Consider the following 27669-nt stretch of genomic DNA (forward strand, 5'->3'; position numbering starts at 1 on the left):
CCAGCGTTATCTGTCTTTCAAAATCAATAGCATCTTTAATAAGATAAGACTGTCGAAACAGAGACCAGAAAGCAAGTAACAGGGGGAACCCTAGCGTGTGAAAATACTGTTATTTCTTATGATTGTTTCGAAGGACAGCATCTCAGAGGAGAAAAAACTATTAATAATGTCTTCACTGAGGAGACAAGCTTTGATTGTAACCCTGTACAGGGGGGCGGGGTCAGTTTATTATGTATTGTTTGGATTTGCTACTTAGAACATATAGGGCCGGATTCACAGAGCGTTTTCCTGTGGGATGGCGCCATTATAAAACACGCCTGTGAATTGGGCTCATAATGCGTTATGTGACTAGGTGAACTGATATTGACCAAGACTCACTGTGGGTGGAGATGTACAGCAATGCCTAGAAGATGACAGTGTGACGCTTGTAAACCACGAGAATGGCCGCGGGCTGCGCAGGTATTCACTGTGAAGGAGTACGTGGCTCCTACGAAGCGAGCGACTGATGCATCAAATTGTTGTCTGTGGGCTCCTTAGCAAGAGATCATATGCGCTTTCGTTTGTGTTGCAGGAACCCACACATTGTCCTGAACATTGACCTGGCCCCTACCATGCTGGACATTGCGGGCTTGGATATTCCAGCGGACATGGACGGCAAGTCGATACTCAAACTCCTCGACACAGAAAGACCCGTCAACAGGTAGTTCAGCACCAAATAGCTGGAAGTTGTCTGTAAACTGTGCTTAAAATGTCAATGCTTGGGGACGTCACACACAATTCATACATGGCTGCAATTACAGCGCCAACTGCTGGGGGAAGGAGTGGCACTTTCTTAAAGAGTTGTTTTTGGCTGGTTACATGTAATGTTCATAGAAGCATCAGCAGATACGCTCCAATTAAAATCCTCCGTTCTTCTCCAGTGCTTCTAACGCAACTTTGATTCACCAATCCTGGCGAGCTATGTGTAATGCCCCCGTAGAAAAGCATGTGCCTACAGGGTGTTGAAATGTACTGCGTCCTACAATGATCAAACCTAAACTGAGTATGTGCTAAGGGTGTATATTTGTGTCCCGAATTAAATAGGAAATCCTTGTGAGCCTGGGCACTCTTGCACCAAAGAGGTTAATCATCTGGACATAAGATTGCCAGAGTGGTACCGGCATCAGTGCGGCTTTCCACGTCTTAATAAAACAGTCTGGCTACCGAGCTGAAATATTAGAGAGCCTGCCTGGTTTTATTTTGCCTGCTGATCTGCGGCCTGAGCAAATCGTATGTGAGTTATTAGTGCATTAATTTGCGTTCATCATTTGTTTGCAAACTGAGTTGTCTAAGCTTCAAGGGCAAAGGTTTCAAAGAAAGTTCCTCACAGAGATGGCTCATTAGTGAGCTACCTTTATATATCAAACAATTCGACATCATGGAAGATACAGCACCACTTCCCTAACGAGGAACCACATCACATGTACTAATAGCAATGTTCCTCGGTATGGAAGTGACAGGCACCGACGTAAATAGCGTATTTGTGATCCTGTGCAGTTAGTGGGTACAATGCTTGCCGAACAATTAACCGTCTCTTAAAATGATGTATCACATTCACCAGAGAGCAATTCCTCTTCTCTGAGGTATGCATGAAAAAGGTAAGTATGTTCAGAGGTAGCGCCTCAATATCTTGATTACCAAATTGTAGCTCAGCTTGAGAAGGCGACCATTATAGGGCCTAGTTAACGTCAGGATCACAGCCACAGGTTAAAATGCTGACAGCTTTTTGCCCTTAAAAAGTTGATCAAATAAATACCCCTTCTGAATGGCAAGCGAGAAGTGTTCAAGAATATTGCAAGGAAGACAGCCTGAGAGCCTCACAGAGAGATAGAGGCATAGATAGATGGCTATATAGATAGATACAAAGATAGACAGATATACACTGCGAGATAGAAATGTTCAGATAGGTAGAAATATAGTCAGATCCACAGATGAAGGAACAGACAGATGGAAAGACAGGTAGAGAGATGCATGAATGAATATATCAATAGATTTAGATAGATAGATAGATAGATAGATAGATAGATAGATAGATAGATAGATAGATAGATAGATAGATAGATAGATAGATAGATACAAATTTATACCAATGGATATCCATAGATGAATGAACAGATAGATGGAAAAATGGGTAGAGGGATGCATGAATGAATATCTCAATAAAGATAGATAGATAGATAGATAGATAGATAGATAGATAGATAGATAGACCACTGGATATCCATAGATGAATGAACAGATAGATGGAAAGTTGGGTAGAGGGATGCATGAATTAATATATCAATAGATATAGATAGATAGATAGATAGATAGATAGATAGATAGATAGATAGATAGATAGATAGATAGATAGATAGATAGATAGATAGACCAATGGATATCCATAGATGAATGAACAGATAGATGGAAAAATGGGTAGAGAGATGCATGAACAGATAGATAGATAGATAGATAGATAGATAGATAGATAGATAGATAGATAGATAGATAGATAGATAGAATAACAGCTAAAAGGAGATAGCTAGATCAACCATCTGCTGCAACCCGCCATTCCTCAATTCACTGAGAAATGAAACAACATCCACAAGTACTTTGTGGACAAAATAGATACCATCAGACCTCACATCGACAGTTCCAAAGACACCACAGATTTCTCTTCTACCCTGGAAGATGAGTCAATATCCTCATGACCTTCAGAGACACCGCCTACAAGGATAACATTGTCCCTACTCCATCAAGAAAAGCATCTGAGTGGAATCACTCATTCAACACCTCCACACCATCCATTCCTGCCTCACTCAAGGAGTCACCACTGATGTTCTACAAATGGACAAATCGTCCCACGTGTTTGGGAAACCCACACACGCCCAAGGCAACCAAGCCAATTACCACCTGATATCATACACCTAACTTTTGTACGGGAATGTGAGAAACCCATCTCAATCCAACTACACTAGGAACTACCCAATACAACCTACTGTCACTAGTCAGGCTTCTGATCAAGATGCAGCATGAAGGTAGCTGACATAAATGAACTAGACCAGTCAACTGCACACAATGTGAAGGACAATAATGGGATACAGAAGGCACCCCGAGTGTTATGTTACCAATTTCAACACGAGCCAGACTATCAGACAATAAAGACCTACACCTAAAGACTAATTGTAGTGCTCGCCAGAAATTACTTTTCCTGAATTCTAGATCACTATTGAAACATGCCTTAGTAGCCACGTACATTGCTGACCATAATATTGGTGTCCGTGCTCTTACTGAGACTTGGCGTCATGCCGCAGCAGGACCTGCGTTGGCTCTTGCTATTCCATCTGGCTATGATGTCTTTCATCAGGAAAGACTTGATGGAAAAGGGGTTGGGGTTTCTTTTATTTTCAAAAGCACACTTGGCGTATGGAGGACTGAGATACCTGATATTAATGATAGTGAGGTGATACAGATTAAAATCAGGACCAATGCAGAAATTACCTATAATATGATTCTGGTTCATAGACCCCCATCCTCTATTCCAGAATTCTTAACACAACTCTGTAACTCTCTACTTCCTACCCTGAAATTGAACACTTAGGCTGTGGCCATGGGGGATTTTACATTTGTGGCTGGGTAATAGGAATGACCCTCATGCTAGACGTCTGGAGGATGCATTGGGTGATCGTGGCTTCTCACAATGTATTAAGAGGCCCACGCACATCAAGGGGAATACTTTGGACTGGGTTGCCACATACTGGGACTACGGATCCTTTGACTTCTCAGTGTCCCTGGTTTGATCACCTTTTCATACACTTTACAATCCTGTGTGAAGGGCTCTTAAAGAAAAGGGAGGTGAAAAAAAGCAACAATAATATCAGGGAACCTTAAGAAACTCACTCCAGAGGCAGTGGAACTCTGGCTGAGACCCTTGGTAGAGAAGATGAATGAACTGGCTCTGGCTGATGACATTGTTTACGCTTATCAGCAAACACTACAAAAAGTCACAAATACTTTAGCACCACTGAGAAACAAGCAGGTGGTGGAGGGACAGGGGAATGCTTGGTACCCTCCAGATCTGCAAATTCTTAAAACCGCTAAAATTAAGAAAAAGAAGCAGTTATACTGGCAAAAAAAACACCTTCAAGGCTAGGATATATAAAGCCCAGTCTGGGTTAAGAGAACTCTTCAAGCTCTTGAAGGATCTAGAAAATCCAGGCTTGATTAAATCTGTTGCTGTTATTAAGGATGCTGCTTGGTGCACATCCATACAGGAAGCAATGTGTGGAAAACTCAACCATATAAAACTCAATATAGAAACAAATAAAAAGATGATTGGACCGGGTGGCAGACAGCTCAGCCCCTGCAACATGCATACCACTGATACCTGAAAAGCTCTTCTATTTTTAACCCATTTTAGAATTAGAACTTGTAGTACTCATGAACAACTTAAAACCAACAATGTGCAAAGGGGGTGAATGCCCTGCAATAGTAATACAAGCATGCTCTCCCCTGCTGATTGGTACTAAGAGAACATTTATTAATGCCTCTCGCAAAGAAAGTTTGAGGAAAAAATGGACTTAGGCTTCCCCACCTGTTCAACACTGGCCTGGTTGTGGAGCCAGCACACATTTTACAGATCACTACCTGTTGTCTGTACATATGAGAGACACCCAGTGTTTTTGAAAATACAATTACACTTGTTTATTATTACTGTGATTTTAAAAATAGCATAACATAGATATTAACAATGCAAAACAACATGACAACAAGAAAAATTTAACAACAAGAAAAATTTGCTTGCCCGTAATGACCAGGGTATTTCAGTGTTTAAGGCATGTTATTCAACCTCATATATTGTTTCTTTACAATCACTAATTTCTGGTGAGGGTTAGTAAAGCTAGTGACTTAGAATGTGGTCCGGTTGACCTCACATCCATCTAGTCTCTCAAAGAAAGCCATGAGCCAACTTGCATCGTGGATTATGCCCTTACTAACAAAAGCCTGGCTTGTGTCCGGATAAACCAACAAATGACCGCCCCGTTACAAATACCCCTTTTCTTATGAAGATCATGAATCGCGTAGCATATACACAAGTGGGGATTCATCTGAAGACAAACAGGATTCTTAATAGGTGGCAGTCAGGTTTTAGGGAGACCGATGGAACAGAAATGGCCCTATTAGACCTGAAATCTAGTTTGGTACAAATCATGGATAAGGGGCAAATGGCACTCCTTATGCTGTTTGACCTTTCCGCCGCCTTTGACCTGGTGGACCATGCTCTACTGGTCACCAGGTTGACGGGAGTGGCGGGTTTCTCAGATAGCGCATCTCAATGGGTTAACTCATTCCTGAGTAACAGATGGTGCAGAGTCTGCAGCAAGGTTGCTGAAGCTCAACCTGTACTTTTGACATATGGTGTGCCCCAGAGGGCCTTCTTATCTCCCTCTCTCCATAACATTTTTAGTGTGCCACTCTTCGGCCTATTGGAAGAAAATAATGTTGCTTTTAACATTTATGCTGATGACAAGCAGTGTGTCATCCCCCTGTCTGGTAAGCACAAAGATGATGAGAAAACCATTAATAGAATGTATGGACTCATTCAATCATGGATGGTTAATAACTGTTTGGAACTTAATAAAGAAAAAAACGAGTTGATGATGGTTGGTACAGAGGCTACGATATGCAAATTAGCAACAGACTACACTCACTTCCAAGTGGCAGGATGCAACATCAAAACTAAAGAAAAAGTTAAAACTCTGGGGGTTTACTTGGACCAGAAATGGAATATGAGGGCCCAGGTGAGCAGCCTGGTCTCATCTACTGCATATTACATTAAGCTGCTAGGGCAGCTTCATCCTTTTATTTCAAAAGCTAATTGTGAAACCTGTAGCAAGAGCTATAATTGGTTCCAAAATTGATTATTGTTGCAGCTTGCTTGTGGGTATAGCCAAAACAGAATGTACTCAACTGCAATCCATTCAGAATAGTGCGGTGAGAGTAATTACAATTCTACAGAAAAGAGATCATATATCTGATGCCAGGTGTAACTTACACTGGCTGCCCATAGAGGCAAGCACTCATTTCCGCCTATTGCTGATGACACATAAATGTCTCTATATCTGAGTGAAACACTGGTGAGCAAACCGAGTATCAGGACTTTTAAATCAAACAACACCAGTCAACTTAAAATTCCAGTCTGTGGATTGACCCAGGTGAAGAAATGTGCATTCTTCATGGTGGCTCTTAGGGCGTGGAATGCCATTGCTCTCGACCTGAGGGAGCTGATTGACTGCAGTGTTTAGAAAAAGGCTGAAGACCTTGCTGTTTAGATAATGCTCTCTGGCCAAATGGATGGAGGCACTGGTGCCCGCCTGCATTTCTATGGGCTATACGTTTGATATTTAGGCCTGTATTGTCGTTTTTACCCCTACATGTTGGCTGCGCCCTTAAGCCCCTGGGTCATGCACTGCGTGTTACAAATATATTAAAGTCAAGAACCGCCTCCCCCTCATCCAGTACTGGATGTGGACCTCCTACCTAAAGACGAACTTCATGCCAACTGTGTCCATGCTACTGTGAAAATTCACCAAAGCATCTCTAGTTCGGAATTGACAGGAAAGGGACTCCACAGATTCTCAGCCCAACTGAGACCCTCCACAAAAGCACTGCGATTCCATAGCAACCTTACTTGTAAGGAGCATGTCACCTACAACACACAGACAGCTATTGCCTGATCACAAAATGGAACTATCACCGCCACAGATTTCAGAACTGCTGTCGAAGCTTTGGGCACCTCAGACCTGAAAAGTACTTTCCAGCTCAAAACACTGAGTCATGCCTAATCACAGTTCAGAAGAAATTCAACCGCATCATTCTACTTCGTAGGATTTGCACTGGCAACCTCTCGAGGCTGCATCATCATTAAATCAGCTTGCATCACCTACAAAGCAATGGCAAAAAGGTTGCTCTCCAATCTTGCTGAAAATCTCACCATCTCAGTGGGCCAACTCACCGAACAAGAAGTGCAAGAAAGGAAAAAAAGACTTTCTGAAACGCAGCAGGATACTGCAGGGATGTCTTTGCACCAAAATGTCAGGGGTAGTGGAAGTGACATGACACGACCCTTGACCTCTGATGACATCATAGGAAGTTATGTCATTTGACCCCACTCCAAAGTGACATCACGGGAAGCGATGGAACATGACTGTTCACCCCTTGACAAAACAGGAAGTGGCATCACATAGCATTGTTCCTAAGTGCACTACGAAAAATATGATTACCATATCATTGTAATGTCATATACATTTCATCATGGGATCGTACCAGTATCATTAATATCAGTGTGTATAGGCCCATATTACCAAATTACTGTGAACGCAAGCAGATGTCCAAGGCCAAATGATAATGATGTGTTATTATACAGCACTTACGCTCTTTATATAGAACAAATATACATACGATATCACCCAAACTGTGTTGGTACTCATTTATCGGCCTCAGAAGGATGAAAGGCTGAGTTGGACTTGCCATGATTCGAACCTGCAGATTACACACACATTGCGGCAGCGAGCGCTCAAACCACTGAGCTATCTTAGCGGCTATAGCTATTTTACCGGTTATAGCTATCTTACCGGCTGTAGTAAAATGAGCAATTACATGTTTGAATGTTCCCAAAGTCAGAAAGCAAATTAAACTCTGTAGTGGATACCATTAAACTGGTAACTGAGATTTAAAAGCAGATCAGTTCATCTGCAGGTCAGGTGCAAAGATGGCCACATATCAAGTCTGCATTGATCTACTTTTTCGTTCTTCAGAGAGTGGCAAAATACATACCATTGGAAGGGTTAATAACTGTGTAAAAATCAGTGAGCACACTGATATAGCACTGGTCCTCTTTTTTTGTTAGGGGCTTGTGGGGGGAGGACTGAATGCAGGAAACACAAAGGTATCCCAACAAGCTACCTTTCGATGTCTACACCAGAGGTGACAAAACTCACTCCATATCCATTTGTGGGAATATCTTTTTTAGCAAATATAAAAAGATGATGGGCTCAGGTTTATACAAAAAATATATCATATATTTATTATTCTATGATATAAAAAAAGACCAAGAGGTCACGTTTGCAAATCAAAACAACATAAAACAGGTTATTATAGAGACACTTATTCAACCATTTTTGTCCTTGTGTTCATTCATGGAGTACATTATATATTAAGTGATGTTAGTAACACATGGGTGACTTTAGAAAAGCCCATGCATGTTTGCTTTTATACAAAATCCCCACAATAAATTGTGTCGACAGGAGTAGATCTGTTTCCAGCCTTAATATTACACAGGCACATAGACTGTCGCTTGTTCTTGTACTGATTAGTTGTATGTGTAAGGCTTTCCTCAGGACACATCAAACCCTCATCTCGGGGGTGCTGAATTTCACAAGTGCTATTGCAGAGATGTCTCACAATATCTATAAGAACAGAGACACACATATCAAAATTTGACAACCAGAGCCCATACTTATTCTAAGCACTTTTTTCGGGCAGTGGAGGAAGCCATATTGTCAACCTCATATTCTATTTCGGTGCTCATCAGACATTTTATTGAATATAACTGTAGTATCTAGATTATATAGTGGTGTGAGTTGTTTGTTTGAAATTAATTCAACTCTATGTCATACATATCATGATTTCTCATATTTTTAGCTCCATCGAGGAGTATCATATATTTCATGCTTCTCATGCATATACTATATGGATTAGTTACAAGTGCCAGACACGTAGGAAAACAACAAAGGAATGCGACCGGGGAAGCAAACACAAAAGGAAGGGAGGAAAGGGTGGGCACACAGAAGAATCTACACACAAGCTTAGGTTACTCATTTCCAATTATTGCCTACAAATCTTGTTACCTATCAGATTGGTTTTGGGACTCGGACATACCTTTATGGCTTCTTATAAGTCATACGTTAATTCATGAGTCACTGAATGTCGTGGTGCTTATTGGAAAATCCACCATTTTCAAGTATTCAAAGTATTCCTATGACTAAAAAGACATCGGACATATTCTATTAGTCAAATGTGATATATATTACTTAATCCTTATTCTGCAGGAAGGAGGGCACTCTGTATTTAGTTATGCCTACCTATTGTAGCCCCAGATGCTCTTCTCTGGATAGTTGTATCAGGGCAAAGGGTTGCCGTATATATCGTATTGGGCGGCTGAAATGCGCCAGTACCTAGTAAAAGGCACAAAAAAGGAAAGGGAGATGAACGCGGACGGAATTAGTATCATTCCGCGTGGAGGAGTGCATATTCGTGTGGGTTGAATGGCTTACTTGTTACTCGTTCGGCAGTACGAGGAGCGATCAGCATTGGAGGCGAGCCGCGCACGGTATCGGGGAACTAGCGCGTTGCTCTGAAGGCTGTGTGTCACGTGATACCACCGCAAGATATTATGGTGCGGTCACGTGATTTCATTCTCAAAAAACACTAGCTCGTAGCAGCGTTAATAACTGTGTATTAAAGAATTTAGAGTAGTGCATGGAAAGCAGCGCACTCAAATCGCATCCCGTACTCTGGGCACTCGTTAACTCATACATGCAAACAAACATCCTGAACAGCATGCCAGGGAAGTCGGAAAGATAGACACATTACAACAAAGCATTAATTGTGGCACAATGAAATCAAGGGCCACTTTATGTGCTATAGTCAAACATTTCTACACTGTAGACATGCTTTAAGGCACAAGGATTTTGTCAAGTGTCCGAGGACACAGAGATGGAATGTCTTGTGATGATCGTAAATGAGACAACAACAGAAATAAAAATACTATAACTGCAACTTGTGAAACTCAATATATATAGGGACTGGAACACAGAGTGTATTCCAATGGGATCGTACCATTTTAAAGCACTTCTGTGAATCAGATCCATAGTCCGAAATTGATGCTTATTCTACTCTAAATACTGTTTGGAAGTTTGTGTCTGCATTGTGAACGTGAGGTGTTTAAGAATAGACTAAATCAGTGACTCACCCCCTGAAGTGTGCCTGAAATAAACCTTTAATGAGTCTAGCAATTATTGAATAGAATTCCTGAAAGAAAAATTATTTGTTGTTCCTATTCTTCCTTATTTAGGGTCACTGCTCAAAGTGTTACACTTGTGGAACCCCCCTGTTTTTTTAAGAGGCCTAAACAAGAAACCCAGTCAATCCAGAAACAAAGAGCCACATAGCGCTTGCTGCAGCCCGGGAGCATTTCCGGGTAACATGGGAGACCACAGGGGTAGTAAGGGAGACCACAGGGGTGGCAAGGGAGACCACAGGGGTAGCAAGAGAGACCACAGGGGTCACTACTGCTACCCATCACATCCCCCAAATGATGTCCCTAAGAAACGGGAATAAATGCCATAAATTGATTAGTTTGGGACCCGCCTGTATTTCTCGAAGGAACTAAGGACACTGCTCCCCAAAGAGCACAGCATCAGACACTAAGTACTGAATTACATCTTACCCCCTTTTACTTGTTCGGCAATCCATCGCTAGCCAGCTAGCCACGACCTATGGGAATCCCACAGAGATATATAGACAGACAGACGAATAGAAAGATAGATGGTTTTGGATTAAAACGGTATCAGTTTCACAAATATCATTTGAAAATAAAGTGTGTATAGGTACACTGTAAAAATGATTTAATGGCTATTTTTCCAAGAAAGTTCACATTTTTTCTGTCCTTTCCAGATTTCATTCACAGAAAAAGCTGAAGGTGTGGAGGGAATCATTCCTAGTGGAGCGAGGGTAAGACTTATATTCCAAATCATATGTTTACGTTATTCATTGTTATACACACCGGCATCATGATAGGTTGTTTCTACTTTTCTGCCACCATAAGTTGTTGCTGCGGTTCTGATGCTATTGTTTTAGTTTTGTCTATCGGGTACTGTAAGCACTGCCTATAGGGTGAAACTATTGGCATGGGAAGTGAAGATTAGAGAGGGGATGTGATGAGGGACGTGCAGCCTGTGAGTGTTGTTTGGATTTTTACCCACCCATTGACTGCCCATGGTCATACTAGTTCCTATAGACATTTCCACCCAATCCCTGCCATCCAGCCCCTACATCACTTTGAGATAGCCCTGTGCTTTTAAAGGGATGTCAATGTTATTTCTTACACTTTCTGCAGACTTCTGAAAGTTAATGCATTTATTGACACTGTAAATTATCTACTAGTATAATACAGATGTCTTAACTAAGTGTGACTTCAGCCAATTGATTTATAAGCAATGTGGGTGACCTTACAAAACATTGTAAAAGCCAATAGCTTTAGGTCTTGTATAGGCATTATATAGATGGTGGCCAGGTACTGCCATAATATTACCATGTACTAACACCATTTGCCATATGTTGCCATTTTATGGCTAAATAGTACCAATATTGTAGTGCCTGGAAAATACTCATCACATGCTTACACAAAATCCAAAACTGGTGGCTTTGCCAGTGGTTGTTTGATTTCATTCATCAAAGGGGTTTAAGAAAAAGGGATTAGGTAAAGGAGGGCGGGCAAAGCCAAAAGGCATTGTGGTGCTAAAGATTGAAAAATGCGGTCAATACCCGAGAAGGGGAATTTTGGCAAAGATGAAGATCTCGCAGGGAGGGTGCGATTAAACTGCTTTTGGAATATCTCTCACCACAGATCAGGATCGGTGTAGGCCTGAGATGTCTGTGGTGTATTCTAGGGACAATGGTCATCTGGCTAAACCAAAAATCAAAGGATTGGCTGGTCATGGTTATGAAGCAGGTAGGGCAAAAGTTGCTCTCGTATCAGGGAGCCACTTAGTCCTGAGTTGCGAACCAATGGTGCCCCATCCCACCAGTATAAATCAATTGAAGCATAGGCACTGCACTCAGCTTCTTTGCCTGCAGGAACCATGGTAAAATCTGCACTGGTCATTGGGTCGGATTTTCCCATACCCAACAGATCTCGGAAACCCAAATGCAGACCTTTACGGGTTTTCAATTTGCTTTTGTTGCCGAAGCCGGAATTCGAACACACGTCATCAGGATGAAGATCGAGAGACTTACCCACTAGACCACTTGACCGTCTGGTCGGGATACATCCGAATATGCTTGTTAGGATTGTACTCTGCAGAAAATATTTTAGCAAGGTTTGCAGGTGTGCACCTTTATACTTTGCCTGCAACATCATAGGAATCACTCCTCTTGGGTTATTTTCCAGGTGTTAATAATTAATGAATCTCCTGGAATGGAAATGTTTATTTATGGGGGGCTTAGTACAATCTCCTCTGTTCGCAACTCCCTCCCTCCGCTCCCTCGTGACATCCCCTGCTCCCCCCGCCCCCTTCCATCGCTGGTGGGAACCCACAGTTACTAGTTTCCATTTCCAGCACTGGGAATTGGTTTGATAAGAATGCACCGCACACATATGGTTAAAGGTGAATAAGAGAGCTGATAATTGAGCCCACCTAAGGAAAGCTAGGGAGGGAGAGGAAAGCTCTGCCCGCTGTTGAGGTCCAGGGCATGCACAGGAGAGGCCTGCAGGAAGGCAGGTACTATCATGCTAAAATGCCTGCCAAAAAAAGCAGGCTACAGACAGCCACAGCCAAACGTGCTTTTTGCTTTTTTACGTTGTACTTGCAGTCACACTTTTGCTTGTGAGACGTGCCCGTGCCGTTATCTGCCATTTAAAACATGTTGAGTTCCTTACATATCTTGTCCTGAACCGCCCACACTGCAGGGTTTCTGTCTGCTGTCCCGCTGGGCTGCAAATGGAATTAGAATGTTATCTTGATGTGAAGCTTTAAGTGCAAGAGTAGAGGATATTGAAATGTCATAAATTGGGCGACACGGAACCACATTACTTTAGGTCGCAAATCTGAAGGGGCAAAACTAATTATGTAACAGGACATGTATTTTCTGTTTTGTAGTTTGCATGTGAACTGGGATGGTACCCGCAAATGCAAAGGTCTGTTTCATGGTAAAATGCACTATGAAACATACCTGGCTCTGGCTGCGAGCCTAATCTCTGCTGCCACATTCTCTAATGGCAAGAAGGCGAGCCTCTTACCTGAATAGTTGCTCAATAGCAAGGAATATCATTGTATGTTTAAACATTTCATCCATTTTGGTCGTGAGGCATTTGAAGCAAATGAGTCTTGAAGCAAAACACTTTTAAGTGAAGAGCTGCCTCAAAGTGTTACAGTAGGCGATCATTTAACCGGCTATATATTTAGCGGTGGTTCACAAAAGTAGCAAAACATGGACCAATAGGGGCAGGCCTCTCTGGGGTGCGTCTGTATAGCGGATTCTGAACACCATAGCACCCAGGGGGAAACACTATAATGCACCCCGATACTGAGGACCCAGCTCTGCAACGCATTCCCAACATTATAAAATCATTACAAAATAAAGAAAAGGTTGTTTTATTGAACATGTAATTAAAGTACTTAAAAAAGCAGCATCAATCAGTACCTCGTATTTGGTGGCTAATGGAAACAGGGGTACAGGGGCAATGGTCCTCTCACCACTAAATAGCCCAAATATGGAAGAAGCACTCTGCAATAGCGGTACATATGGCTCACATGAAGTATGCCCTATTAGCATCGCTGTTGCAACTGGGGTTCCTCAATCTGTTAACATCAGCTCTAATATGCAACCCTCTTGCACCTCCTGGATATCCTCTCCCCCTTCCTTTCCCAACATGGCACTTCTCAGTACACGCGCCTTAGTTCAGCATGGAGCAGAGGTGGAAGATTACCTGGTAACCTCCAACCTTGACATACGGGGTATAACCGAGACCTGGCTGAATGATACAGCCAACATGGCTGTCTCATTAGCAGTCCCACATGATTACACATTTTTGCAGGCAGATCAGGTAGACCACAGGGGCGGGGGTGGGGGGGGGCAGGGTAGTAGCACTCCTGATTAAGGAACACTGGGATTACAATGTAGCTGAGCATACTGCTCGAGACGGATGTAAAAGTCTGCTTACCAAAATCAAAATAAACCCCAATGTATCTATCATCATTCTAATCATCTTCAAACCTCCCAAGGATATGCCTTATCCATCTGAATGGATAAGGCATATCCTTGAGAGGTCTGAAGTTGTTGTGTCCAAAGTTATTTGCACACAACAACTCAGCTCTAACATCTGAATGGAAGATGGACCCATATCGGATGTTTCTACTTTCAATTCTATAACGTCTGAGTTTAACTTTAAACAATGCTCTGAAGCAGAGATCTTTCAGATAGTTACCAATCTAAAACCTACATCATCCAAGGGTGGCATCTGCCCTGCAAATATTCTTAAAGAACCCCTTGCCCTTCTGATCCCATGGATTACCAGAATGGTTAATGTATCTTTTAGTGAGGGTGTGTTCCCATCTTCTCTCAAGGAGGCCTTGGCGACTCCTTAATTGAAAAAAAGTTCCCTTGACCCTTTCATAGCTAAGAACTAATGTACGATAACCAACGTCCCATTCTTGCTCAAGTTCTTGGATTAAGTGGCCTATCTTCAATTTCACGATTTTCTTGAAAATAATTACATCCTAGGCACACACCAATCCGGATTTAGAGCATGGCATGGGACAGAAACGGCCCTTGTGGACCTTAAAACCACCTTGACTAGTATAGTAGAGAGAGGGTACCCCGCATTGCTGATGCTGTTGGATCTTTGAAGCGGCCTTTGGCCTGGTTGACCATACTATTCTTGTTGACAGGTTGAAGGGCTTGGTGAGCTGCTCCAACAAGGCATGTGACTGGATTGCCTCCTTTCTTGGCCCTCATGTGTCGAGAGTGTCAGCGGAAAATGTTCAATCCATCCTCTGATTGCACTACCGCTGGAGTTTAACAAGGATATTGTATTTCACCATCTCTCTTCCACGTCCTCATAAGGCCGTTGCTTGACTCACTGGACCACCTGGGTGTTCAGTATACCAACTACGCAGACGACACCCAGGTGGTCTTTGAGTTATGACCAATATTCTGGGACCTTGAATGGTGTTTATGCTGCAATACAGTGCTGGATGGTCTGCAATTCCTTGGTGCTTAATGACAATGGTCTCATTACGGGTCCGGCAGTAAACGTCCCCGTGATACCGGCCGGTTGCTGCTGGACCTGTAAACAGTTACTGGCACCTGACTTGCCAGTAATACCGGTGGGATTACAACCCCGGCAGATAGGAAGTCAGGCGCCGGTAAAATGTTGTTCCCCATTCCCATAGCGTCTCATACGACTCCATGAGAGTGGGGACCACGGAAACACCGGCACCACTAATAATGTGGAGCGGGTGGGTGCTGGTTCACCCAGCAGGTCTGACCTGCCGGGCAGCAGGGCAACCCCTGGCAGAGTTGTACCTTGCCGGTTCGGAAACAACAGTGCTGGTTGTTTCCAGACTGGTAAAGTTAGAATGAGGCCCAATAAGACAGAGCTCCTTCTTGTGGCTACTAGGTAACGACTTAAGAAACTTGATGTATCCCATAAAAGCTTTAACATCGCTAATCATCAAATTATGGTACCTGATTGCATCAAAACCATGGAGGTCCATTTGGATGCAGAATTGAGTATGAAGAGTCATGTGCCAATCACTCATCCATCTTGTGGCTACGTGGTTAGGCTTCTGAACCAAATCAGGCTGTATATCTTACTCAGCAACAGATCAATTTTGGCATCAGCCTTATTGGATTTGAGACTTGACAACTGCAAAAAGCCTTCTGACTCGGACAACCCAGGCTAATCTTCAGTCTTTGCAGTCCATCCAGAACAGTGCAGTGCGTGGAGTTTTTGGTCTGCGTAGACAGGACTATAATACTGATTCTAGAAGGGCACTGCATTGGTTGCCTGTCAAACAGAGGATCTCTCACAAGATCCCAGCACTATCTTATAAGTGTTGGACCTCTATTGCCCCTTTGTATCTTTCAGAGCGACAGATTGTCATTCATCCTCTTGGCAACTTCGTTCTAGCGATAACCAAAAATTCAAATAACCTTGGTTCAGGCTGACTAAGTTTGGAGGTAGCAGCTTCCCTGTACAGGCCCCAAAAGAAAGGAATGCACTCCTATTAACAATGAGAGCTGTCAACTCTCTGTCAGCCTTCAAGAGGGCAGTTGAAACGTATCTATTTAACCTGAAACCAGGTTAAACGTGTTAGACTTTCTAACTCTCCTCTGTATTCTCGACTCTACTGTTTCTATGGAATTTCTTCCACTCAGGACGGTCTACAACCACACCCTCCAGAGTGGAAGCAATTCCATAGAACAGGGTATTTGACTCATGTTCGTTCTCAGTAGAGGGGCTCTGTGAGGGGTCAGAAATGTGAGGCGGACAACTTTTTGAAGGTTTTTCAAAAGATTCCATTTTATTAACTCAAAAGGTTGGATAAATGCCTCACTATGCCTAACCTGACGAGGATTTCCTTCCCTAAAATAAAGTAAAGGAAACACTGTAACAAAAGGTCTCTCCCTCACACGTATTCATATAGTAACTCAACAAGGTAATGCATGGCAGTTTAAAGGCAACACAAATATAACAGTTAACTTCACAATATTGTAACAGTCTCTCCTTATGATCTGGGTGAATTCAACTTCCCCACATTCAAACAATATTCTGTTCCACAATTCCAAAAGAAATAAGGAAATCCTGTTCTGTAACAAAAGTTTGAACACAGTTCTGTGTGGCTACAATTTGACAACACAAAGTTCCAACATTTCGGAATAGTTCAACAAAAGTTCAACTTAAACTTGTAATAATAAGACTCAAAGCAATCTTCTTCGCATAAACCAAGAATATTTCTTTAGCTCATCATCATGAATTGTCTTTGTCAGGATACTTTTGCAACAACTTTTGCAGCAGCTTTATAAACCGTTCTTGCTTCAGCAACCAAAGTTTGTCAAGATAATTTACCAAAAACCACTTCACTGCACTTCATCAAATTCCACCTGGTTTACGTCCATGCCAGGCCTACTACTTCTATCACACCTGGTTTACTCCCATGTCAGGGCTACTACTTCAGAGTTTGCTGTTTGTATATACTCCCCTGCCCGAACAGTTAAGGTCAGCTCACCACAACTTCGTAGTGCTTCTTACTTTAGAACATCAAGCTTTAAGCGATTTTTCAGGGAAGGCAAGATTCACATTGGTGCTCTTTAGTATAATTTGGAAATTTCCAAAACATCAGTAAGTTATGCTCATCTCCTTCTGAACAGCCTTTGCCAGACGGGCAACCTTCTTGTCACTTTTGTTTCCCCACTTATGTATTAACCATGCACTGACAATGATATGGTTGTATTCTGCTTCTTCCTTGACTTTGGTAATGTGAAATTATATCAGCTTTTGGCATGGACTTCTTCACACATGGGCAATAAACGTTACAACCTTTGGGACTTTCATTCTTTGTCAATGTTTGTTAGTCTTAAATTACCTTTTCTTTTTTTTTTCGAATTCTTAAAGTCACAGTCAATTGATCTTATACAATAAGGTTGTCTCTGTTTTCTACCAGTTCAGTATTCAGAATTGCCTTCAGTCTTATGTTCACTCATACTCTATTGCTTTTCAATGTGGAAACACCTACATTGAGCACACGAGCGGTCACGGGGCACTCCGTTGTTATAATCACTTGTTGAACTCACCAGGTAAAGCGTGCATGTCATTTCCCTCGCTGCTCATAGGTCCTTCTCTTCAGAGGCACCTCGCGATCCAGCAATCTGCTAATTTCAGCCTGCCGCTGCCCGTGCAACTTGCACACAGAGCTTCCTTTTTCTCCGGAGGCTCTCCGGTGCTCGTCTGCCACCCGAGATAGCCTTGGGGAAAGGACAGATTTCCAAACTTTCACTTCCCACTGTGCAGCCTCTGCAAAACAGTTCTCCAGGGGGCAAGCGTCCCTCTCTCCCGCTTCCCGCTCCATGACCTCTGCAATTAAGTCTGCTGGAGGCAAAGACCCTCTCAGGAATGGCTACTGCTCACTGCTCCACAGTGGTACCGGCGTCCTCCTCTTCCTCCAGTATCTGTTTCTGCTGCAACGTGGAGCATTCACAACTCCTCCACCTACAACTGCTACCATGCTCCTTCTTCTCACTAATAGCCTGCACCTGAGGGGGACTTTTAAGCATCCCACTCTCCCTCCGATGTGGGTCAATCCCATTAACAAGCTACACTGCTTCTCTTCAGCCTTCTATGTCCCAGTACTTCGGGAATTATGGGACTTGAAGTCCTAATGCAAAAATCAGTTTTTCTAATTTCGTCTATTTTGCAATTGGCCATTAGAAGTTTGGGGTCTTGGGGAAGGTTGAACAAGGGTGTTTCGCTTTCTCCTGACCTGTTTCCCCCTCATGTGTTCCTCCTGCAAAACACCATCCCCAGGGTCGGGATCACAAATCATCTGCCTTTCCCTGGCCACATGAGAAGGGTCCCAGGCCAGGTTTTCCGGGGGAATCATCACTGATTCATCACAGCCCCACATCCTTGCTTAATTTGTAAAACTTGAGGTTTCACCCTTGGTAACCTGGAGTAATCCAGACATGGACGCCTTGCTCACTGTGCCCTAGAGTGGCTCAGCTTCAGCTCACTGAGGAGGCCCAACAAGGCTGCAAAACGTGTCTGGGGTTGCTGTTTGTACTCTTGTTCACAGGAGAATTGGGTAGCATTTCGGTGCTGGACTGCCCTTGTGCGTGGGACCAGACTGTTATGCAAATGGATATGTCTCCTCTGTGAAGGGTGCAGTGAGCTAAAACATGGTTGTAGACCCTCCTGGGTGGAAGAAAGTCTATAGAACAGAGTATTTGACCTATGTTTGTTCTCAGTTGAGGGACTCCCACATCATTGCACAACCTACAATTCTTGGCTTTTTAAATAACTATAGTTGGTGTGGTCAATAACCATGAGTGAGGCTTTTTTTTAGTAGAGTACACAGAATTACTTTTCTGAACTTCCAATTTTGGTAGCTAAGGTACATTGACAATTATTTGCCCAGGATTACAGGATTAACTGGTGAAGCTGAGATTTTGACCCAGTCGTAAAGTAAGCATAAGGCCAAATATGTTCCCAGCACTAGCTTGTACATATGTTAATATGATCCTAAACAAATCTTCTCTGGGTTTTACAGCTACACTTTGGAGAATTAAAGCTAGTGAAAGAAAATGAATAATAAGGTCACCTGCTCATAGTTATGGTTTTACACAGAATTGAGCTAGTTATGTACCCCTCCCTTTTCTAATTTAAATATTGTACTTTTTAAAGGATATACCGCTAACAATGGTGACTACCAAGTACCCACTCAGAGCTGTGCAGACCGTCATCTTCCACTAATCTCTCTGCAACACATGTAAAATGCTCTGCTAACAATAAAGAGATCTTGGAAGCACTTGACAAGAATCTGTGCCAACCTATTTCTTTCTTTGTACTTGAAATACAAAGTAAAAAAACAAACAAATCGGAGCAGGGCTTGTAAAGTAGTCACTGACTGTGAACAGATGATCCTGTGCCCTCAAAGCACAAGCTTCTGGTGCAGCCGACCACTTTTTTCAACCCAAGAAGTGGCTTTGAGTGTCTTTTTGGTGCACCCATGTGCAGAAACAGGAAGCTGTAAGCACTCATTAACCAACTGTTCAGACATGATTGTTCATCCTGGATTTGCATTTAGAATCACTGTCAGATACTACCAACATAGCATTCCTGGGACATCATTGTACCTGGAGGCCACCTTCTTGGTTGTTTGCAGCACTTCATTAAAGCTGCAGTGATATCATGCTCCCAAACGAAGAGTTGCTATCTACAGAGGACCCTGTGGCAATGAGGTATTCTGTGTCTGAATTGTGGATCAAGGAATAGTGAATTGGAGTGTGGACCAAAGAGATGGCGTGAAGGTGACACCATTCATTTCCAACACAATGGGCCTCATTCCGAGATTGGTCATAGTCATGGCGCTATTTGCGCCATGACCGCCACCAATAATGGGACCGAGTCCGGTGTGGTGCAATGGGGACCTACCGGTCTAATCCGACCCTGGCGGGACCGGTAAGTCCCCATTGCACCAACCATTCCCCATTCCCATTTGAGCCCCCATAGGGCTCAATGGGAATGGAGAAGGTGCTATTTATGGGCCTGCTAATGGCAGGCCCGTAATTAGCTGCCTGGTCCCCTAGCGGGACCTGTAAGGGACGTGTGGTCCGATCACACGTCGCTAGCGGTTCCCGTTAGGGGACCTCGGAATCGGGGGGTAGGGGATTACCGGCACCGGTCTCCTTACTGGGGCCCGGTATCCCCTACTGCCCGACTCGTAATGAGGCCCAATAGCTTTGCAGAAGTGGGAGAGATTGTTACCGGTTAGTTTACCCTAACAGCTGCATCGCCATGTGCAGTACTCATTTTGTTTGCATATTTTTGCATCACAATTACGATGTGTGAAGTTTGCAACCTTCTCACAAATGCTATTCCATAAGGTTCACGTGTCAGCTTTTCCTTCTTTCCAGGGTAGTAAAATGTGTGCCATTATAGAGAGTAATCGCATCTGCTCGCAGCAGCCTCAATGGAGGTCAATTCAAATGTACTTCAGAACTTCTAATTAGTCTGGCTGGTAAACCGTTGCTTCTAATCCCAAGCAAAACTGGGAGGACTGTGCACTTTGTAAAATCACCCAGGGTAAACTGGTGAGGTAGCTCAGCAATAGCAGATTCCAATCCTAGTCACATAGCTCTGCATGATAAGGTGCCTGCTAGAAATATTGGGGTAAAGCCTGCTGGCTATACTCTTGATCACCTGGGCCCTTGGAATGATTGCATCTCTGCTCCTGCCCCAATCCTCTGGAAACTTAATCCAGACCTGCATGTGAACATCACTGCTCCAATGGGCAGGCACTCTGACCACAGCTGCCGGGGGGCACTGAAGCCCATAAGCACTGTGTTCTGTAGTCAGGAAGACTGGCTGACTCTGAGGAGTGTCTCAGTGAGGGTGGGTTTCATTTGGCAGGTTGTCTTCTCTACACAATACTCTGAGCTTTTTTCTTTCATTTTGGCTCAGTGTCGATTTCATGCATATTCAAAGTGGTGTTGGTGCAGAAGAAACCCTGGATTACAGTGGGTGGAAAGGAGAAAGTGCCAGGGGCTGCCTTCTGGTTGCATTTCATTTAAAAGTCTGTATGAGCAACCAGCTGTGACTCCGGAACAGTGCCTTACTGTTGGCATGCGTGCCACCACACTGTGCCTAGTAATTTCCTGCCAGAGATCCTCCCACTCCCGTTTATGCCACATAGGCATGCTATCAAGATCACAGAAATCCGTCAATGCAATGACATTGAATTGAAGAAAAACAATCTTTGTGTCGATGCAGACGTTGTGCGGACCTGGCTGGCGTCTGTGGACAGTGAGTGTGCCTGAGTTTGTGATGCTATGGCTGCTGGAACGTTGCATGAATGCTGCGTGCGTGCTGAAGTGAGTGCTGTGATCGTGATAGTTGACAATGGGATTGATGATGAATGGGTGCATGGGTGCACAGGTGGGTCTTCTCTGCTGTACTGACTTACCTGAGGCCCTCTTCCTTACCCGAATACTTTACCTTCAATAAAGGGTGACCTGCTACCTACCTGCAAGCCTCCAGTGTGGTTTCTGGTTGATGACCCTTTTTTATTAATCACAACACACGTTTTGGTGCAAAAAATGAACAATAATTCAAAAAAAGGTTTAACAGGGGATTAAAAATACAGTGTGCGGAGAGTGTGGAGGGATTCCCACCTAATAGAAAAAATGGCACTTTAAAAACATGACTCTTGTGCCAATGAAAAGAACACTGTCACTTCCCTACTTAAAGAGTGGCATGGAGCGACCATGGCCTCTATGTTTCTCTGCTGAATGACCTCTCGGTATTGCTACACAAATGCACATAACCTTTGACTCTAAGTTGTATACACAACACTTCCACACAGTGGTGCCATTGAGGCTTGTCTGCTTCCCCTGACATGTCATGTGGCCCATTCTGGCAAAGGTGTGGGTACTAGGTCTGGCATGTACAAAGTTTAACATAAGGGAGAGAGTACTGAGGAATGGCGCAAAATAAAAACTACCTTCAAAAGGAAGTATTTATTCTGCCTGTAAGAATTACTTGTGAATCCTACAGCTTTTTGTAAACATGTATAGAATTAATTGAAAGTGTAATCTGAAGCACCACTTATGCATGTGTTGAATATTGAAGTGTAGACTGGAAATTCCACACCCACAAATACATGCAAATAAAATCAAAGCAAGAAGTACGAGTTATATCTTGAGTGACATTGAGTGACATTCACTTGGAAAAGTAATCGTAAGCAGCGGCAGCAACCATGTGTAGGTATTCCATCTTTTCTGAACGATGAATGTTGTTTTCCAGTAAATTGCTGCATAAGAGGGAAAATGAGAAGGTCGATGCCCAGGAAGAGAACTTTCTCCCCAAATACCAACGTGTTAAAGACTTGTGCCAGCAAGCGGAGTACCAGACGGCCTGCGAGCAGCTTGGGCAGGTGAGACTTGACTGTAGAGTGCATGAATTTGGTCTGCAAGCGGAACTCCATTCACCACTGTAGGATAATTGATTCGTTTTAAGGATGCAGTATACCTTACCACAAGTACAAACAGTTGCTCCGCAATGTGACTCACAACTAGGTCATTGCCCTGAAATTGACGCACAATGATGACTAAGCTGTGGTTTAACCAAAGCAAATAATTCCCTCTCAGGCTCCTGATATGATTGACCTACAAACCACAAGACCTGAGTTTATTTTGGAATATGAGTCAATCCTAAACTAAAGTTTTCCCTAAGACCGCGGCATTCCACATATTTTAATACACAGACTATATAGAGCTCAAAGGGTTTTTGGTGATGAACATATATGAGTGTATGTCATGTTTCCAGAATTTCTGGAGATTTATTTTTAAATGTCTGACTTTGTTAGACCCTTTCTATTCAAGGCATTCTTTCTAGATGGAGTAAATATCCTCTCTTTCTTCTGTTATCAAGGTATAGGAACTGTTTATAAATGGTACATTTGACAAGTCAGCACACAGTATCCACAGCATTATTTGCACCCGTAGATCTGTGGTTAAGCCTTGGTAGTCTGCCTGACTTTCACATGCTTTGTAAAACTTCTGCTAGGCGATCAACCGCAGGGTTTTTATTTCTATTCAAAAAGTATTTTTTTTCTTCCCCGCTAAGGACCTTGCGCTGTGTATTGCTGCAAGAGTGTTATGTGTTTCTTTGGAAAAAACAAAACTTGTTACTTACCAGTCACCTGTCTCCATTATGAACAATGAAGATATTGTATTTGTTATGTCTGATATGTGATAAAAAGTGTTCTTTATTTGTGAATTAGCAGCCCGGTGGCGTGGCTGGTGCAGGGTAAGGCGGCCTCCTAGCCAATCAGGAAAACTCAGAACTTGGTCTTTACCTCATGGTAAGAAGGGAGGGGGCCACCATCGACAGCAGGTAATTGTGCCCCGTGCTCCCCTGCATCTCCTTCCCCACACACGCTGTTTCTCAACTTGAAAAAATATATATTAGCATCCTGATAAAACATACTGGGATGCTAATGGCAATAAACCCCTCAGGATAGGCCAGTAATGCCCTCACCCGTCAGGGTTTATTGCTGAAAAGTTGTTGTTGAAGCCGCGTCCTCTGCAGAACTTTACACAAGTCCAATGGAAATTGACTGTCTTTTCCATGCTATCCCATCAGAGACTTCAGTTTGAGCCACATACCATATCACAGAGAATGGCTGTGGAGGGGGCAGCGAGGCTCTAGTGTGATCCCATGATCTTTCCGCCAAATTTGCATATGCCAATTTACCCAAACGACTGGGTAGGGTGAAGCTCCGTCCTTCCAGGGAGGGGCAAACGCACATACTGTAACTCCTCGATGCAGGTGATGCTGCCTTGTTGGATTAGGCATTTGCATCACTCAGGGGTCACTAGAGGAAATGCAGAGATACTAGTCCGAGAATGACGTTTGTTTACGTTTTAAGACGAACCCCTGAAGTGCCAATAGCCTGGCACTTAAGGGGTTAAGTCCATGTTGTTTGGTCATCAAGGGAAGTCATTCCCACAAATTATCTTTTCGTTCACGAAAGGGAGAGACTCTACAGCCTTGGTGAATAAAATGGAGCATGATCACTGGCCCAATTTAGGGTAGATCCATTCAAAGATTGATCTACATTGATGTTTGCTTTGGAACAAGTGTCAGGAATGGGTATGCAGTGATAATCACGAGTACCAAAATAACTGATACCATTATAACTAACCTAAAATAACGAATTCCAAAATATGCACTCTTTGTCATTCTGAGGCGGGAAAGTGAGTGGGAGCATGAAAGTGAGTGGGAGCATATGCACCTTAGTTACCATTGACTAAGATGCCACTTGATGCTGAAACTTCAGTCATGTAGAATAAAACGACTCCAAATATGTTTTGCAAATGTTCCGGGTCCAAAGCCAACCTGAACTACTCGCGACTCATTTACCTAAATACATTCATTTAGGTCATTTGGAACCAATGCTGAACAATGCCAAAGTTAATGATCTTTTAACTAGGTGCAGAATGTTATCAATCAACAGAAGTAAAATCAATCACATCTTTCTTTTCAAATAAAATTCTACAGGCTTTGATCAGTCCACATGCACTGCCAGAAAGCTCCACCCATGCAATGGTTGAATGCATGCTGCTATTTACAGGGCGTCTCACAAGCCAAACTAGGCCCTTGTTTCATCACCCCTGAATAGTGTAGGACCCGTCTTTAGGGGCACGTTAACGTTGTGTACACTGGTTCAGATTCCTCCACTCTGGTTTCAAATCAGAAGCATGCAGGCATGCACAGCAGCGAACCTTCGCTGTGCACCTGTAGCAAGGCCAAGTTTGAAAGAATGGAGGCCACAAGTCATCCATGTAAAATTGTAGTAGGGTTTATTGGTGAGAGTTTTAACATACCGTGGTTCCTTTGGTGCCCTAATTACCATGTATGTGCCAATTTCAGAGAGGTCCAGATTATTTCCTGGCCCTATAGGGCCCAGAGTGGGTTTTCTGTACTACGGCGAGGATCTCCCGATACTCCTGTAGTAGATACTCAGCTTTGTCTTGCTTCCTTCATGAAAAGGATATTTGTATGCATGACTTCATGCTAGATTCCTCCCGTGTCTAAGTGCTGTAATGTCTGGAGTTGTATCACAATGATACCCAATGTACCAACCTGGGAATGATGGAGGGGCGAGCTGGGACATAGATGCAGGCTGAACATAGATGTGACGTGAGAGCTTTACTCGCTGAGCTAGCTTCCCATCTTTAAGATTCATAACTTTAGCATATGAAAGATGCATACTTTCGTTTTTCTGAATTTCAATCCCTTCTGAAAAGACTGAATAATTGGATGGAATCATCTGAAATTCTGAATTCCAACTCTTGGGAATGAATGCATACTTAAGGTAGGCGTCACATCTAGCTAATGGTTTCTATAGGGACAACAGTTGAAGCGATTAAATTAAATGCATTTTTGGAGATCTATCAAAACTGGCATCTCGCAATGAGCGCTTTGCTTTGTTTTTCCTCTGCCTTTCAAATGAATAAAATAAAATTCAAATCTCAACTGAAAGAGGATGGTCAGCTTGATTGTTCTAGATTAGTTTAGGCTACTTTCATCTCGCTTCTCCTTACACGTTGAGCAAATGTGGCAGCAGGAATAACTCGGATTTCGCATCTGGCTCTCATCTGGATAAATTATAGGAGCTCTTAGGGTGCCGTCTAACATTCTCCTATTTGGAAATAACGGGCTTCAAAATTGGCTTCCAGCGGTGAAAAGATATAGGTGAAATTCTGTTGAAAAAGGTTAATGAGCAATGAATGGAATAAACAAAAATGTTCCACCAGAATACAGGATCATCGCGGAGAATGTTGAAATAAATATTGTTTTGCATATCCCTACTTGGCTCCTATTTTTTATTAGCACGGTGTAGCAGTATAATTCGGTTTTTTGCTGTTTTCTTCTCACATCACCAATTCTTCGACATAGCTTTAGGAATAGGTGACCCTCTTTACATTGAGGAGAATGTCCAGTACCTTTCACTTTTCTGTTGCCGTTGAGCGCATGGACCACTCCCAAGCACACTTTGGCCCCCACCATCGTTCTGCCCGGCAGCCCTACAAAAAAAGGGGTGTATCAGCTACTTTTACCCCCTAAAATATACAAATACTCCAAAAGAAGATAGGAGTAAAAATACTCCTAATAGGAAACAGGAAACAGTCACATGGGAGCCTATACCCTGCTTTCATCCAAGCAGGCCCATGTATATGTGTCCAACAGAAGTACACGTAGTGCCATAGGAGGGGACTCTATTGTTGTCACTGCCTCATCTGGAGAGGTAAACATGGATCTTTGAGTGCGCATGAACAACTAGGCACAAAGAAATATGCATCAATACGTAATATGCCTTCTCTCTCCCACTTCCCTGATAACTTACCTGACTTCTGCAATGACTGGTTGCTTGGTACCTTCAGAGTGCCACTGGGTACCAAGCTGCACCATGAAAGACCTCCTTGCACTTCCTCTGGGCCTACCGCGCATTTAGGGGCTGTAACTGTAACCCCTACAGCCCGCCCTGCCTCCTTGCCTCCTTGCACACACCCACAGCTGTGCTGCACTGGCTGAACCTGCTCTTAGCCTGTTGCCATGATCGCACTTTCCCCCTTACCCTCTCCCTTGCACTTCCCCCTCTCCCTTCCGCCTGCACTTCTCGTGTCAGACTTACATATTTATAAGTTAACCCACATTTTTACTTGCTCATTAAAAACCCGCTTTGGAAATAAAACTTCCTTTTTTAATCTCTCTAAAAAATCATTTTGCTACCAATTTTAAAAAATAGGGAGTAAAATACTCCTATTTCATAATCTTATCCGGAGCAGTTCCTCGCCACTGCTCAACCCCTGGCACTGGTTCTGGAAATCCGGCACGTGCCATTGATGGGGTCTTTTGCTTTGGAAACCTATCAGATCGCTTTGAGGTGTGTGTGCAAGGCAACATGTAAGCAAGTTACTAAAGTCTTTAATAAGGAGATATTCATTTGTAGATATATTTTTTTCTCAAGTATAGGTTGCCAACTGCCCTAACCTTTATGCCACTGCAATGAAGAGAAACTAAATCCATATTGTGCACATTTTCAATGGTACCATTTAATCCCGAGGGCCCAGATTCTGTGTGAAGCCAGCTTCTCCTGCCTCTTTTCCCCACTATGGAAAAGGGTCTCGTGAGGGTCTGTCTTGTGTTGCTTATAGTCATAAGCAGAATGGATGTCACCAAGCAGTTTGGGCTGGACGGCCCGTTTTAGGGTGGGACCAACTCTGATTTGCATATGGTCGTTCCCCTTTCTGTAATGGTTCGGCAGGTGAAGAATTATGGTCTGGCCGGTTTGCCCAGAGCAAAGCCAGAGGTTCAGATGAGTTCAAAACCTTCCAATCAAGACCGCTTGTGTTTTTCTTTGAGCACACCACCACTAATAGTTATGGCTTAGGCTTACTGAAACATTGCTGTATGAAGATAGCAATCACACCACAGGCAATCTCCTTCCCACATATTGTAGCATTTTGTGAGTTAACTGGATTAATGACATAGGATGAGGTGCTTCAGTTATCTTTAAAAGT

At 43.1% G+C, this 27669-nt stretch overlaps 1 protein-coding gene across 3 annotated transcripts in view; it reads left to right on the top strand.

The window, feature by feature from the left end:
* The window catches only part of SULF2 (sulfatase 2), a 747920-nt gene that overhangs the window by 452294 nt on the left and 267957 nt on the right, over positions 1-27669 (top strand). For all 3 annotated transcript variants that reach the window (XM_069651282.1, XM_069651284.1, XM_069651283.1), the window contains exons 8-10: positions 572-700; positions 10756-10812; positions 22385-22514. In XM_069651282.1, coding sequence (XP_069507383.1) covers positions 572-700; positions 10756-10812; positions 22385-22514 — 316 coding nt within the window. The remainder of the gene's footprint in view (positions 1-571; positions 701-10755; positions 10813-22384; positions 22515-27669) is intronic.

Source organism: Ambystoma mexicanum, chromosome 3p (assembly GCF_040938575.1).
Source record: "Ambystoma mexicanum isolate Mex_15411 chromosome 3p, UKY_AmexF1_1, whole genome shotgun sequence".
NCBI classification, from domain to species: Eukaryota; Metazoa; Chordata; class Amphibia; order Caudata; family Ambystomatidae; genus Ambystoma; species Ambystoma mexicanum.